The following is a 17,175-nucleotide window of genomic DNA, read 5'->3' on the forward strand; positions in this document are numbered from 1 at the left end:
GTAGCAATGCTTTCTGGTCACGGTCCTCCATCTAACAGTACACTTCAAGTGACCCTCGTTCAAGGATGGCCGTACTTCTTCATTACACAAAGGAATAACCTCAACCAATTTCTAAAGACTGACATCCAGTGGAAGCGATAGAAACTGCAAGAAGGTCCCTTAGAAATCTGGATTCCCATTGAAAACCCATTGAAAAGAGAGTGACCCCAAAACAAAACAAAATCTGAATGGTTTGTCCTCGGGGTTTCGCCTGCTAAATAAGTTCTGTTCTACTCACAGACATGATTCAAACAGTTTTAGAAACTTCAGAGTGTTTTGTCTACTAATAATATGCATATCTTATCTTCTAGGGATGAGTAGCAGGCAGTTGAATTTGGGCATGCATTTAATCCGGATGTGAAAATACTGCCCCGTCACCAAGAAGTTAATTGAAATGCATTCCAGGTGACTCCCTCATGAAGCTGGTTGAGAGAATGCCAAGAGAAGAATGTCAAATATAAAACATTTTGAACACTTTTTGGGTTACTACATGATTCTATGTGTGTTATTTCTTAGTTTGATGTCTTCACTATTATTCTACAATGTAGAAAACAGTAAACACAAAGAAAAAGCTTTGAATGAGTCGGTGTCCAAACTTTTGACTGGTACTGTTAAAAGGCCATATGTGGTTTAAAAACATTTGTATCATTTCAAAGAAGAAACCATTACATTTGACATTCAACTGAATGTCTGAAATCTCACTGAAATATATAGATTCCATAGATTTACTCTCATTATACTATTGTTAATGTGCTATAATACAGTCCAAATTTGAAGGATTATTTCAAATTCAAAACGAGTTGAGTATTTTACTCCATTATGCAGCTATTCCATTTACAGAACTTTATTTTTGACCTTTTATCAATTTTGACGACCTTTGCTAATTTCATTTCTGGAGCACGTTAGAAACTGTATCCAAGATACTACAGAGAGTCAACTGAATAGAAGTAGTTGTATAGAGCTATTGCATCCAGGGGTGTATTCATTATGCCGATTTGGTTGCAATACATCTCTTAAATGGAAGCAAATGGAACGAAACCGGACCTCGCTGAATTTGTTCAATAGAAACTCTTGTTTTAGTACACAACTGTTTGAACTAATGATTAAACCTCTGGTGAACCACATGAGATGTACACTCTTAGGAAAAAAAGCTGCTAAGTATAACCCTTTGCAGAGAGTTCTACCAAGAACCATTTTATCTTTGAAGGGTTCTTCCTAGAACCCTCTATGAACAGTTCCACCAGTCTTATTAGCCTTCAACATTCAACTCTCTTAGTGATGAGTCATTTGCGAATGAACACTGTTTTTGAACAGATCTTTTTGGTGAACGTCGGGAACCGACTCGCATCTGTGAAAGAGCTGTTCATTTGGTTCGCTGATTTGCATACTGCTACTACTGCTTTTTGAGCTCCAGACAATGACTTTCTGTAGATAAGTTCTGTGAAGATGGTAATTCCTCACAGCAGGAACAATAGGCAGTGAGAAGAGAGCCTTATTATGGTCCATGCAACATTTTTGCAAGCTATCTAATTTCATCAGGTAAAATGTATTTGTACACAGATTTCATGATCTGACATAATGATAGGCAACCTTTTAGGCTTTACACTACAAATGAGTTATTTTTCATGGTTTTTCATACATTTTTAAGCACTGCTGAATGACGAGCCGTTTGGGAGCCAAATGAATGCCTCATTTAGGTGAGCAGAGCCAAAAGATCCGGCTTATGGAAAATATTTTGAATGCCCATCAATACTCTTTATGACAATACCTTACATATATCATAAGGTATTTATTTGAGGGCCTTGTTATACCCTAACAGTGGTCAAACTCCTGGTTTACAACTCCTGGTTTACAAATCACATTACGCTGGCATGTAAAGTGATGAGTAATTCTTATTGGAATCCAGCCAGAGTCAGGATATCCAATAATTGGAACTTTCAATCACCCACAACATGCATTCAGAATGACTGCCAGGGTAGGAAAGACTATCTAAAGCATCTAAACTGGTACAACCATCTAAGTAATGGGTGTAATACATCAAACTCCTAACAGGTTGGATCAGTTTAGAAAAATGTATGTTATTTATCTTTGTGTAGCATATTATTAAATCAACCAACCAATGTACACTACCGTTTAAACTTTTGAACACCCAGTGGCCCATGGGGCGACGCATAATTGGCCCAGCGCCGTCTGGGTTAGGGGAGGGTTTGGCCGGCAGGGCCATTCTTGTCTCATCGCGCACCGGGCGCAGTGCACGCCGACACAATGGTGCGGCTGGCTTCCGGGTTGGATGGGCATTGTGTTAAGAAGCAGTGCGGCTTGGTTGGGTTGTGTTTCGGAGAACAACCATCATCTCTCCCGAGTCCGTATGGGAGTTGCAGCGATCAGACAAGACTGTAACCACTACCAATTGGATACCACAAAATTAGGGAGAAAAAGGGGGTGAAAAAAAAAGTTATAGGTAGAACCCTTTGCTTTAAAATGCACCCTTGTCTTCCAAAAAGGGTTATTCAGATGAGGAGAAAGAACCATTTTGGAAGTGAGGGTGTTAACATTATTGTATTTAGTGGGTGTGTGAAGTATACTTACTTCGGCAGCCCTTGCCATCCTCCGCCAGTAGCTGTCCCTCAGGGCAGATGCAGTAGTAGGAGTCTGGTGTACTGATACACTGGTGCTCACAGCCATGCTCCACTGTGTTACACAGGTCTGTGGAGGGACAAACACACGGACACTCTGACAAACTGGGGGGCAGTGGACGAGAAGTGTGTGGTGTCATAGGTCCAGTCCAGGATCGATGGAACGCCGTGAGGGACAGCACAAGGATGCCGTTATTGGTACCATTCTAAAAAGCTGATGCTAACAACGTGCACATTTTATACAATGTCTAATGTGGTTACTAAAATCCAATTTGGATATATTTGGCTATTTTTGCAGCATAATATTTAGATATTATATATTATATATTTAGATATTATACATTTAGAAGCACAAGCATTTCGCTACACTCACATTAACATCTGCTAACCATGTGTATGTGACAAATAAAATTTGATTTGATTTGATTTGATTCATTGTCCTTTTCGGGTGTAGAATCTTTTTTGCTAAATGCTCATTCCATTTGTAAAAGCTGAAAGCATAGATAGCCAGTAATTGCATTCTGGTTACCAATGCAGTTAAAAAGTAACTAGATAGCATAAGAGAAAGATAATGTTATTTGATTGTGACCAACAGCATAGGTGTTTATATAATAAACAGACCTTTTTTTCTAATAGTATTTGTATTGTTTTGAATACTTTAGCTGCTTTTGATTGAGCTGACTTGGAGCACTTGAACTGACATAGTGCCAAAAGTGCAAATGTCGCCCACCTGGCATTCCAATCATGCTCAAAGAAAAAACATACTATTTGAACTCAGATCAGAAATATGAACAAAGTCCTGTTGTGTGCAAGTAATAAGGAATAAAAATAAGACCTTTAATCTTCAAAACCTATTTTCAAGTGTATGTTAATGCTGGGTCTCAAGCTTGATAAACACGGAATAGTACATACTTTAGGTTTATTGCGCTTGCAATGTTCACCGCAAATCTCACCCAGCAGCTGCCTCAAATATTCTGCCCCTAGCTACAGTAAATATATTCTACTGTTGGGCTTGATGATGGCCTCACTAACTTGTGCAGGTCTTCTTGTCATCGTGGAGCTTAAAGCCAGCGCTGCAGTCACAGGTGAAGGCTCCAGGGGAGGGGATACAGATCTGCTCACAGTCATGCTTCCCCTCAGCACACAGGTCTATCACTGGGTCATACAAACAGAGACACTGATTATTGCTTGAAGGGAAGGTTGTAGTTTCATATCTGGGCTTCCTCAATGGTTTGGCCTGATGATGGCTTCACTAACTTGTGCAGGTAAACTTGTCATTGTTGAGGGTGTAGCCAGTCTTGCAGTTGCAGGTGAAGGTGCCCAGAGAGGTGATACAGATCTGCTCACAGTCATGCTTCCCCTCAGCACACAGGTCTATCACTGTATTATAAAAAACAGAAACACTGATTACTGTTGAAGGGAAGGTTGTGGTTAATGCCCAGAGTACTATTGTTTGAGACTTTCTATACCAACTTGGGCTCTCAAGTATTCCTAAGGAAGACACGATCATTCATCTTGGGGATTTTATTGCCAGTCGGCCAGGACCACAACATTTGGAGAGGAATGATTGGGAAAGAAGGTGTCAGCAAACCAACTCAAATAGAGTTATTCCCCTAACCAAATGTGTAGAACATGATCTCATCACCAACACATTCTTCCATCAGAAAAAAAACAAATATCCTGGATTTATACCCACTCTGGCATATCATTGACCATGTCATTGTCTGAGGCAAGGAACTATTTAAACCGAAGTACAACCGTTGAGACGGAGATCCTCAACCAAACCCTTCAGCGAATCATAAAGGAAGACCTAGGAAAACCACTTAGGAAGGAGCAGGTACAAAATGCCACCAAGAAGGTGCTCTTTCTTACACCACATACATGCCCTGCTTCTGAAGATCTGGCACAAGTAGAGAATTCCCACAGAACTCAGATTGTTACCATCTTTAAAAAGGGGGACAGGAATATTTGTGGGAACTACATAGGCATCTATGTAGTATCTTCCTACTGTCCACCACTGGGAACATACTTAAATCACATACTGGCCAACTGACTCCAACCCCTCCCACAATCACAACGAGGCTTTTTCCCATCCAGAGGCACAACGGACATGATTTCCACAACACAACAACTGCAAGAGAAAAAGCAAACACTTTACTTCACTTTTTTATAGATCTTACAAAAGGATTTGACTATGTAAAATATCAGCTGCCCTGAAAAGCTCACCAGGGTACTGTGACTTATGCATAACAACTTCTGCATGTCGTCAACACTGATCCTTTACAGTGGTGCTAAAATGGAACCCTTCAAGATGGAAACTGGGATGAAACGGCTGCATCATTGCCCCACCCTTTTTGCAATCTTCATTGCTGCCATCCTTCACTTCACATGTAAGATCTGTCTCAGGAAGTCCCAATCCTGTAAAAACATTCAGCAGATTCTTCAACCTAATTAAAGTCAAGGCAAACAGCAAATTCACTTCTATTATGGAGCTCAAGCTTCAAGTGTTATTAGTCGTACAGGATACACATGGTATACACCGTCCACTGAAATGCTTACTTCTTGACAATACAACAAAATTAAGAAATAACATATAAGAATACGAACAAAGTAAATGGCTAAGTAGAATATTATTTTTTGCATAAAACGGAAGGCACAATTGGGATTAGAGGGCATTTTTTAAATTGTGCAGCATTGCTTGTAGGAAAACTGTCTCTGAGCCTGTTGGTGTCAGACCTCATGCTTCGATACTGTCTGCACGGCGATAAGAGAGTGAACAGCTCATTGCTGGGGTGTGTACTCCTTGATGATGGGGGGCATCCTCAGGCACAGTTTCAAGTAGATGTCCTGGATGGGTGGGAACATGGTTCTAGTGATATTACCGGGCTGTCTTCACCACCCGCTGGAGGGCCTTGTGGCCGTGGACGGAGCAATTCCCGTACAAGGCTGTGACGTAACCGGTCAGGATGCTCTCAATGTGCAGCGGTAGAATTTGGAGAGGACACGGTGTTGGCATGCTGAATTTCTTCAGCCACCTTAGGAAGTAGAGATGCTCATGCGCCCTCTTACAAGAGTGGTGGACACAGATGAACTTAAAACGGCTGACTCTGTACTTGATGTGGATTGGGGCATCATTTGTTTTGCTGACATTGAGGGAGAGGTTGTTGTCCTGGCACCACAATGATAGTTCAATTACCTCCTCCTTATAGGCTCACTTGTCATTGGTTATCAGGCCTACAACCGTGGTGTCGTCAGCCAACTTGATGATGGAGTTGGTGTCAGCCTGGGGTCTGCCCGTCAGGAAGTCAAGGATCCAGTTCCAGAGGGTGGTGTCCAGACCCAGGGCTCTGAGCTTGGTGCTGAGCTTGGAGGGAAAATAGTGGTGAATGATGAACTGTGGTCAATGAAAAGCATTCTCACATAGGTGTTATGGCCATGTGAATAGTGATGGAAATGGCATCTTTTCTGGATCTGTTGGAGAGATAGGCAAATTGGAGTGGGTCTGTTTGTACATGATCCAGCAATAAAGACTGCTTCCGTGCAAGAGGATTTTTGTTGGCTAATGATCTTGTACAGTTCGCCTTGGTGTTTGCTTGTGGCGGTATGTACACAGGTGTGATAACACGTGAATTCCCTCTGCATTTAGTGGGGTCGGCATTTCAGCATCAGGAACTCCAGGTTCGGAGAACGGGAGCTCGAGATATTTTCAACTTTGTTTTACCAGGAATTGTTGATGAAGAAACATACCCTACTCTTACCAGAAGCCGCAGTTCGAACGATAAGGAAAAGGGAAAAGCCATCTGGTTGAATAGCAGTCGAGTGTATCGTCTGTAAGTCAGGTCTCTGTAAAAACACATCCTTCTGTGATTGAAGCCTTGCTCTGAGTTCAAAGTATTTTCCAGCGACTGGACATTGGCCATCAGGATACTTGGAAAAGGAGGCTGTGTAGCCCGTCCGACTAGCTTGGAGACCCCTTTTCTTCCTCTTCTTCATCCCCAGTGTTGCCTTTGGTCATCTTGTTTAACAGCAACATGTAAGTCCGCTGTGCGGTGAACAAAGGAGCAAACAAAGTATTTTATTTGATTTTTTAAAAGCCATAAAAAAAGCAATGTCGAGCAGGAACCGAGAAGACGCGCACCCTCCTCAGAGCCGCCATATGTCTCCAGTATGCACATGACAAAGTAATGCCTACCCACTTTAGAAGAAGACTTTGCAAAGACGTACACACTCCTGGGTCTGGCCCTGAACAAAAAAAAGACACAAATCATCCACTAAGCCCCACTAGACAATACAACACCGGTGACAACAATACTTCTTGACAATACCAGACTACAAAGGTCACAACAATATATGTTGACAATACCAACCGTGTAAATGTGGATCACTTTCGATACCTTGCCAACTTTCTCTCCTCCAAAGCTGACATAGACGTGAAAATACACCACCTCCTAAAATGTGTCAGTGGAGCCTTTGACAGACATGGGAAATTTGTCTTTGATGATTGTGATATCTAAACTAAAGTCCTCATTTACAAAAGCAGTAGTTCTCTACACCCTACTGTATGGGGATACCTGCACCAACTCCTGAAACGGCTCTTGTACTCCCAGCTTAACATAGGGCAGTGGGGCCCGCAGGACGATAGAAAAATCACTACAAGCACAAAATCAGGACCAACCGGAAAAAGTTCCCCATCCACACCGCTAGCTAGGAGGGCATTTACGTTGGACAGAATCACAAGTGAGGAAGACCATCCACATTCCTACAAGATCTCGGCTGGATCGCGGAAGATGAGTGGCAACAACGTAATGAGAGCTTCATCATCCACCACCATCACACACTGCAGCAGAATCTGTATCTCTCGGATTGGCCTTCAGCCGTCTAACGACCCAACAAACAGGACCCAATAGGAGGACAATTATTCTCAACCCACATGGTAGACTAGCCATCCTGGAAAATGTGCTTGCTCTTTTTTTGGCTTGTTACAGGCTAGATCAAACAATGATGGGGTGACACAAAGTTAGGCCAGATACATATTTACATTTGGATTCTTAAGGAAATGTTCAGTGGGTTAAAAGGTCAAATCTGGTGAAAATGGGAGTAATGGAAATAGTCATAGATTTCTGTTAAATATCCAGAAATTCACAACAAAAACTTAGTGGATTGTCAAACAAACACTTAGACTATGGAATGGATGCATTTCTAGTTACTTTTCTTGAAGTTATATTTAAGGCATGCAGATATACAGAAAGGATAAATTCAGATGTTTTCAGCTATAGTTGTGGTCTGTAACACCACCAAGGACCCTTCTCAGATGATGTAGAGTCTCTGAGAAAACTGTGGGAGACCCCACTAAACCAGGATAATTTTTCCTCACAATAATCTGACTTTCTGGGCCAGAGATATTGAAACTGTAATTTCTTATTTAATCTTTATTACGACAGGGACAGACAACAATTTCACAACAATCCTCCAACAACAATTTGAAATGCCCTAGAGCAGGCATTCCCAAACTGGGGTACAACGCGTAATGCCGTCGAGGGTATGGCAAATTAAAATGTGATCCATAAAAAGAAAAAAAATCTTCACATTTTCAAACAGTACATCTATGTTTTCCAACAGGGATATACATTTGGGTGAGTTTCTCACCTTTCACTTCCAAAAATAAAATTAAACCATCTTGTGTTCAGCGAATAACAACACAATGTCAAATACAGGTAGGAGCATATTGTCACATTTTTTTTAAATTGAGAGACGAGCTTAGTTTTCTTCACTGCCCATAATTTTCACTTGTCTGACTGCTTGGATGATGACGAGTTTCTCACACAACTGGACTATTTTGGGTGAGGTTTTTTCTCGCCTGAAGGATTTGAATTTAGGATTACAGGGACTCTCCGCAACTATATTCAATGTGTGGGACAAAATTTGAGGCTATGATTAAGAAGTTGGAGCTCTTTTCTGTCTGCATTAACATGGACAGCACACAGATCTTTCCACCATTGTATGTTTTTTTTGTGTGCAAATTAATTCAAGCTTATGGACACTGTCAAATGTGATATAGCGAAGCACCTGAGTGAGTTGGGTGCGCAATTATGCAGGTACTTTCCCCGAAACGTACGACACAAACAACTGGATTCATTATCCCTTTCATGCCCTGCCTCCAGTCCACCGATATCTGAATAAGAGAGCCTCATCGAAATGCAACAAGCGGTTCTGTGAAAATGTAATTTAATCAGAAGCCACTGCCAGATTTCTGGATAGGGCTGCGCTCAGAGTTTCTTGCCTTGGCAAATCGCACTGTTAGGACACCGATGCCCTTTGCAACCATGTACCTATGCGAGTGTGGATTCTCAGCCCTCACTAGCATGAAAACTAAATACAGGCACAGACTGTGTGTGGAAATGGATTTAAGACTGAGACTCTCTCCAATACAATCCAACATTGCAGAGTTATGTGCATCCTTTCAAGCACACCCCTCTCATTAACCTGTGGTGAGTTATTCACAATTTTCTATGAAAAAAAACAGGTTTTATACGCAAGATGGATAAATAAAGAGCAAATGATTGATTATTATTATTTTTGCCCTGGTCCTATAAGAGTTCTTTGTCACTTCCCATGAGCCGGGTTGTGACAAAAACTCACACTCATTCTTATGTTTGATTATTATTATTTTTGCCCTGGTCCTATAAGAGTTCTTTGTCACTTCCCATGAGCCTGGTTGTGACAAAAACTCACACTCATTCTTATGTTTAATACATGTATCGTATAGTGTGTGTGTGGCAGGCTTACAATGATGACAAAGAACAACATTTGAGAGTGTGCTGACCCTGGTGCTAGAGGGGGTACGCAGCTGGAGGTTGAATGTTTGAAGGGGTACGGGACTATAAAAAGTTTGGGAACCACTGTCCTAGAGTCACCCATTCCTTACATTTAAAGTGTATTGTAGTTAATTCCACACAGAAGGTGCAAGGACATGAAAGGAAAATCAGCCTCTGTCTAGACACAAAAGGAGTCTCCACAGATAACCAACCCTATGAACAGGTTTGATAACTTGTCATTTTAAATCTTAACAGTGATGTTAGGTGAGTCTGAAGTTTGTGGAGCAGGGCTTTGTAAACAAAAAGAGCGTAATGGTGTAATCTACAAGACTTCAAAGAGGTCAAGCCAACCTTTTGGTAAATAATACAGTGATGAGTAATACAACTGTCTCCTGTGATAAGTCAAAGAGCGCTATAAAAAACGGCATCCAAGGTTAAGAGTCGAGGCATCTGCACGTTGATAAATAGTATCACCATAATAGAGAACAGGTAGAAAGGTTGACTGCACAATCTGCTTCCTGCTGACTAAAGAGAGACAAGATCAGTTAATGTAAAAAGGCCCACTTTAAATCTTAACTTCTTCTTCAAGCTCAGTCGTACGTTTTTTTAAAACAATAAATCATTGCCAATCCATATACCAAGGTATTTGTATGCAGGAACTCGTTCGATTATAGAACCATCCCACAGGTAATGATGTAATCCATCGGAGACAACTTGAAAACAACATGTATTTAGTTTTATATCAGTAAGGGCTTCCTGCACATCTCCAAAATTGGACTGTAGCCTTGTCACAGCCAGGTCAGCAGCTGGGGCAATTGTGTACATAATAGTATCATCTGTATTTTTTTTACAGATCGACCAATAGCATTTATATGAACAGTGAAAAGAACAGGTCCTAGTATCGACCCCTGCGCAACAGCTTATGTATCTTAAGAAATGTGGACTGTCAATCACGATGGCCTGAGTTCTGTCACTAACATAGTCATTAAATCCTGAACAGAGCTCAAGCCTATTGAGGACAACTTATTTCAATAAAATAGCATGATGAACAGTATCAACAGATTTTGACAGGTCCACAAACACATTTTAAATCATTGACAAGATCAAAAAAAGTGGTTGCTATAATAGTGCTATGCGGATTGGTTTACATTCAAAATACATTTCTCAGATAAAAAAAGAGCAAAGTTGTACATTTACCAAGCCACAGATTCTGAACATATTACTGAAGATATAAACAGACTATTTAATCATACAAACATACTTAGAGTATGGAATAAACATATTTATAGGTACTTTTGTCATAATTATCCTTTAAGTTATGCAAAAACACAGAAAAGGCATATTTCCATATTGTTGGTCAAACATGGACATAAGCTACCAAAAACCTTTCTCCCCTCGAATTACTGACGTTGTAGATCCCCTCAAACTACTTAGAAAGACACTTCTGAACAACAAGCACTTTACCTTGTGAGGATCTGACATTTTGGGCCAGAGATATTGGAACTAAAAGTGTAAATGCAGTCAAAGTTTATTTTTTTTAGGTAGATGAAGAACAATTAAAGAAGGATTTTCAGTCTTGAGACATGGATTGTGTATGTGTGCCGTTCAAATGGTGAATGGGCAAGACAAAATATAAAAATGCCTTTGAACGGGGTATGGTAGTAGGTGCCAGGGGGCACCGGTTTGTGTCAAGAACTGCAATGCTGCTGGGTTTTTCATGCTCAACAGTTTCCGTGTATATCAAGAATGTTCCATCACCAAAGGACATCCAGCCAACTTGACACAACTGTGGGAAGCATTGGAGTCAACATGGGCCAGCATCCCTGTGGAACTCTTTCAACACCTCATTCCCCCTCAGGAGACTGAAAAGATTTAGCATTGGTCCTCAGATCCTCTGCAGCTGCACCATAGAGACACCTGACTGGCTGCATCACTGCCTGGTATGGCAACTGCTCAGCCTCTGACCGCAAGGCACTACAGAGGGTAGTGCGTACGGCCCAGTACATCACTGGGGCCAAGCTTCCTGCAATCCAGGATCTCTATACCAGGCGGTGTCAGAGGAAGGCCCTAAAAATTGTCAAAAACTCCACCCCTGTAGTCATAGACTTTTCTCTCTGCTACTGCACGGCAATCGGTACCTGAGCGACAAGTCTAGGTCCAAAAGACTTCTTAACAGCTTCTACCCCCAAGCCATAAAATTCCTGAACAGCTAATCAAACACCAACCTGACTATTTGCATTGACCCCCCTTACACTACTGATACTCTCTGTTTATCATCAATGCATAGTCATTATAACTCTACATGTACATACAGTATTACTACAACTAACCGGTGCCCCCGCACATTGACTCTGTACTGGTACCCCCTGTATATTGCCTCGTTATTGTTATACTACTGCGCTCTTTAATTACTTGTTACTTTATTTTTATGTTTTAACTTACTAACCAACAATGCAGTTTAGAAAAATAAGTGTAAGTAAATATTTCACTGTAAGGTCTACTACACCTGTTGTAGTAGGCGCATGTGACAAATACAATTTTATATCATTAATTATCCTTATGACACATACATACACATACAGTTGAATGAACCAGACTGTGGAGGTCTACAATTTTTTTCTGAGGTCTTGGCTGATTTCTTTTGATTTTCCCATGATGTCAATCAAAGAGGCACTGAGTTTGAAGGTAGGCATTGAAATACATCCACAGGTACACTTCCAATTGACTGAAATTATGTCAATTAGCCTATCAGAAGCTTCCAAAGCCATGACATAATTTTCTGAAATGTTCCAATCTGTTTAAAGGCACAGTCAACTTAGTGTATGTACACTTCTGACCCAATGGAATTGTGATACAGTGAATTATAAGTGAAATAATCTGTCTGTAAACAATTGTTGGAAAAATTACTTGTGTCATGCACAAAGTAGATGTTCTAATTGACTTGCCAAAATGACTAAGTGTATGTTATCTTCGACTTCAACTGTACATTTAGAAAGATAAGTCATTTCAAGGCTTATTCATACTGTTTTGTTGAATAGGAAATACATCATAAAATATTTTCATATTTTAAAAAAAAATCATATTTTTACTGTGTACTTGAGCTTGTGTCCTCAAACGTGACTATACCTCAGCAATTTATTAACATTTTTACCAGAAAGGTGAGATTTGACCTTTCTTGGAGTATTCAGCAGTACTAGTTATCAGTGGTGGAAAAAATACTCAAGTGTCATACTTGAGGTAAAGTAAAGATAACTTAATAGAAATGACTCAGGTGAAAGTCACCCAGTAAAATACTACTTGGGTAAATGTCTAAAAGTATTTGGTTTTAAGTATGAAAAGTAAAAGTATAAGTATAAATCATTTCAAATTCCTTATATTAAGCAAACCTGACGACACTGTTTTCTTATTTTTTATTTATATACGGATTGCCAGGGGCACACTCCATAACTCAGACATCATTTACAAACCAAGTATTTGTGTTTAGTGAGTCTGCCAGATCAGAGGCAGTAGGGATGACCAGTGTATGAATTGGACCATTTTCCTGTCAAATTATGAGTACTTTTGGGTGTCAGGGAAAATGTATGGAGTAAAAAGTACATTATTTTCTTTAGAAATGTAGTGAAGTAAAAGTAAAAGTTGCCACAAATATAAATAGTAAAGTAAAGAAGAGAGACCCCAAACTACATAAGAAAAATTACTTTAAAGTGCTATTTAAGTACTTTACACCACTGCTAGTTATCCTTTATGGCCCTTTCATGATAAACAATTACTTTTGGGGATTACTTAGTGTGGCGTCCCAGTTATGTGGCCGGGGAAAGCCACTGTTTTGAGTGTCAGCCACGTCCCACAACCCGCAATGTTGGCGGCAGCAAGCTAGGCTACAGGGCTACGACCACACCTGAGGTCACTCGGCCTCGTTAGGCTACAATGCACCTGGGGAAATTTAAGTGGCTGCTTTAGTTTAGCACAGGGGCTGGACGCCAGAGGCTGAGCTCTACGGACATTTGTTTGAAGCCCTGGACATTGTGTTCTCCACAGGAAGAAGTGACCGGTCTACAAGTTAAGCTGGGTAGCAGCCCGGCCAAGTTTTCTTTAAAGTTAAGGCTATCACCAGGTTCAGTTAAGTGGAGTGGGAGAGTTTTGTTTTTTTGTTAATGTTTGAGAACCAGATTTGTGAACCTTTTTATTTTGAATAAATATGCTAGCCTAGGTTAAGCTGTGTCCCTGTCATTGTTCCTCCTCATTGCCTTCCTACCAGCCACGCCTATTGAGTCATTCCAGTAGATTACATTTTCAATTACATTCCGGGTGTATTGAACCAACATGGATTAACTTTTAAACTGGGTTAAATCAAGGTTTATCTATTTCTTGTTGCACCAAATTTTAAACCTAGTTTTAAATGAATCCTTCCTCTAATCTAAGTTTACACCTAGATTAATTTTAAGCCTGTTGCTCAATTAATAAAAAAATATACATAAACTTAGATTGCCGATTCATTCTAAACTGCCACTTGAGGGGTTTAACTGATCAAATGGCAGCATATCTACTGTGGAGAGACCAAAACGAGTTCCTCAGAGAATAATTAGAAACAGGTTGAATCCTGTAGTGTTTTATGATAATTAACTCATTATTAGTAGGCTATTTACATGACCATTTTGTGCAGCAATTGAATTGGAGTTTATGATATGCCCAGCCTTGGTATGAATAATGTTATGCAACATGCTATAACGGGCCTGATAACGGTAACATTGTAGTGAAGTAGCATTAACATTAGTTTTTATGTGCATTATAGGCATTGATATTTACCAGTTATTTATGCTTGCTAAATATTGTTGGGTCAAGTTCTCTGTCGTCATCATAGGGGTTATGGAGAGGGCAAACTTGCTTGGGAATCATCTCGCATGTCTTCTGGGTGATAGGATTAATTCCCTTGGACGTAGGCCCCCCTCCGGCTCCAGTTTGAAATAGCCCCCCCTCTCCACTGCCGCATCCTTTTTGGCTTCCACTTTTAATTTATAAACTAGCGAGCTAAAGTTAGCTAACAAATTCGTTTTCTGTCTAGTACTGGCAAATAATGGATTTGATTTCAAATCAGCCAACCCTTGAGAACCTTTCACGATGGAGTTGCAGTAGTTCTAACATTACATTGTTATTGTTTTATCAAGAAACAGCAACTTTGTGGCCTCATTTGTCAAGTAGGCTAGCTACTTAGTTTCAACTCACAGAATACCTCATATTGGTGTAACATGTCACTAATCATAGTTTAAAATCGTTATTTATAGATTTACTGACCCAGATTTAAAATTAAGTGGTGCAACACAGCTCTGATTAATTATAAACCTAGATTTACAAAACCTAGATTAACTCTAATCGATGTTGGTGCAACCCATTCTTGATTACATTTAACTGGTTTAAGGTACTTGCTGAGACCTGCAGATATCACCATAATCCACCACTGATGTAAAAGTGCTTTGAATAAGATCCTTTCTGACTGACATTGAAAAACAAGATTTGTTCCTAAAATAAAAAACACATTTCAATTTCAGTTTCTTCAGCATACCAATGTGCTGTTTAAAATTCAGCTTTCATCTAACCAAATCCCAAGAAATTTATAGGAGGTGACCCTATTAATTTGCTGGCCTTTTAGAGTTAAACTCTTCAAGTGATTCCTATCTACTTTCAGAGAAGAGAAAATCATATATTTAGTTTGCGTTAAGCACCAGTTTCAATTCGGGAAAGTTGCTTTTGAACAGCATCAAAAGCCAACTATCCTGAAAAGCCTTCTCAATATTACATGTGCTAGAATAAATAGTGTCATCAGCATACAGATGGAGATTTGCTAAGTCAACAGTCTTCCATATATAAGTTATATACAGTGTAAAAAGGATCAGACTTAAAATTGAGCCCTGGGGAACTCCTTTCATAAGCCTTCGAAACGCCGATTTAATTCCCTGCTGTGCTAAACACTGTTCTGCCACAAAAAAAGTGTTAGAACCAATCCAATTCTTCAACACTTAAACCAAAATGTTTTTGTCTACACAACAGCAGGGCAAGGTCAACAGTGTTGATAATTAAATAAAAAGTGAAACCGTGATGTTTCTTGTCCTGAGCATCTTGAATATCACCTATAACTTTAGTTACCGCAGTAATGGTACTATGCTTGGCTCTAAAACCGACTGGAATTGAGAACTTATAAAAAAAGTCTTTCAACTGTCAGTTCACCAGGTTGTCCAAAACCTATTTCAGTGCAGACAGTTTTGATATGGGACGATAGTTATCCAACTGGGACGGATCTCCAACCTTATGTAAAAGTGCGTTCCAGACTTTTGGAATTGTATTATTCATCAATGAAAGATGTTAATATATGAGTGAGAGGGGCATCAAATATTTTTTTTTAAATAAGGGGTAAATTCCAGCTACTTTAATATCAATAGATTTGAGTGCCTTTACAACTTCTGAAAACTCAATCTCGGTATAATGAAATGGATGAACCGTAGGCCGGCAGGCGGCAGTTTCATTCACAGCCTCATTCGAGATGTTAGGATGGAGTTCAATTATCAAATAAATGCCCAGCCTTAGCTAAATTCTCGTAAAAAATATCAAGCAGTTGATTCTTGTCTGTCACTTAATGGTTTTCCATAATTTTGTCGGGTTATTGAGGTTTGCCTTGGTAGATTCGTAATAGAAGTTAGATTTCCATTTCCGTATTAACAAGGTGTACTTGTTTCTCAGTACCCTGAATAACTGCCATTCAGCCTGGCAGTTACCCTTTTTGGCTTTAGCCCATTTGTGTATTTTGTTTTTGGATCAAATCAGATAATTCCTCTGTAAACAAGGGATTGTCTCTACCTCTTACCCAGTACTTTTTGAGAGGGGCATGTTTATCACAGATACTAGAAAACATGGAATGAAAATAGGAGAATGCCTCCTCTGTCTGGCAGAAACAGCAATCCTATCCCAGTTGCATGCGTAAAGTTCATGCAGGAAGGCCTGCTTACAGAACTGCTTAAAATGTTGTTTGACCATGTACCGAGGGAGCAGTTTAGGGATTTTAGGGTCTCTAATGCAAGCAACTGCACAATAATCTCTTAAATCATTAGGGAAAATACCAACGGCCAAGTACTTATGTGGATTGTTATTTAGAATAACATCAATAAGTGTTGACTTGGATATGTATTTTGGATTGGGTCTTGTGACTGCATTTATCAATGAAGTAAAATGCAATGTTTTGCACAGTCCTCTTGTGGCCTCGGAGTTTGGAGAGAACCAGTCCCAGTTTAAAAAAAAAATCGGCCATGAGAACCATTCCAACCCCCACCCCCCCCACAACCACGCTGTAGTTTAGCCAGAGAATCCAGAGATTCTTCTTTTGCAGATGAAGATCTATAACATCTTATTAAATCTAAGCTCACAGCTTTCTTTCTCAGCAAGGTGCATTTTTTTGCATTGCAACACAGAAAAGCTGTAGCCAGGAACATTGACTTATGGTTCTCTAGAGCCTGAGCTGAATCAAGACATCAAGACATCTCCTAACTTTCAGTCCTCACTCGGTTGTAAACACAAATTGCATCCTAGTACCTAGTGAAAGCTGATGGTGAAGGTGAAGGTTCCAGGGGAGGGGATACAGATCTGCTCACAGTCATGCTTCCCCCCAGCACACGGGTCTATGGCTGTATCATACAAAG

At 40.0% G+C, this 17,175-nt stretch overlaps 1 protein-coding gene across 2 annotated transcripts in view; it reads right to left on the minus strand.

The window, feature by feature from the left end:
• matn4 (matrilin 4) overlaps nt 1–17,175 on the minus strand; it is a 48,909-nt gene that overhangs the window by 14,189 nt on the left and 17,545 nt on the right. The window contains exons 6-8 of one of the 2 annotated variants that reach the window (XM_035778455.1): nt 3,933–4,055; nt 3,708–3,830; nt 2,629–2,745 (exon numbers count right to left, since the gene is read on the minus strand). In XM_035778455.1, coding sequence (XP_035634348.1) covers nt 2,629–2,745; nt 3,708–3,830; nt 3,933–4,055 — 363 coding nt within the window. The remainder of the gene's footprint in view (nt 1–2,628; nt 2,746–3,707; nt 3,831–3,932; nt 4,056–17,175) is intronic. The other variant, XM_052527234.1, reaches the window with a different exon arrangement.

The sequence above is a fragment of the Oncorhynchus keta genome, chromosome 10 (genome assembly GCF_023373465.1).
Source record: "Oncorhynchus keta strain PuntledgeMale-10-30-2019 chromosome 10, Oket_V2, whole genome shotgun sequence".
Taxonomy (NCBI): domain Eukaryota; kingdom Metazoa; phylum Chordata; class Actinopteri; order Salmoniformes; family Salmonidae; genus Oncorhynchus; species Oncorhynchus keta.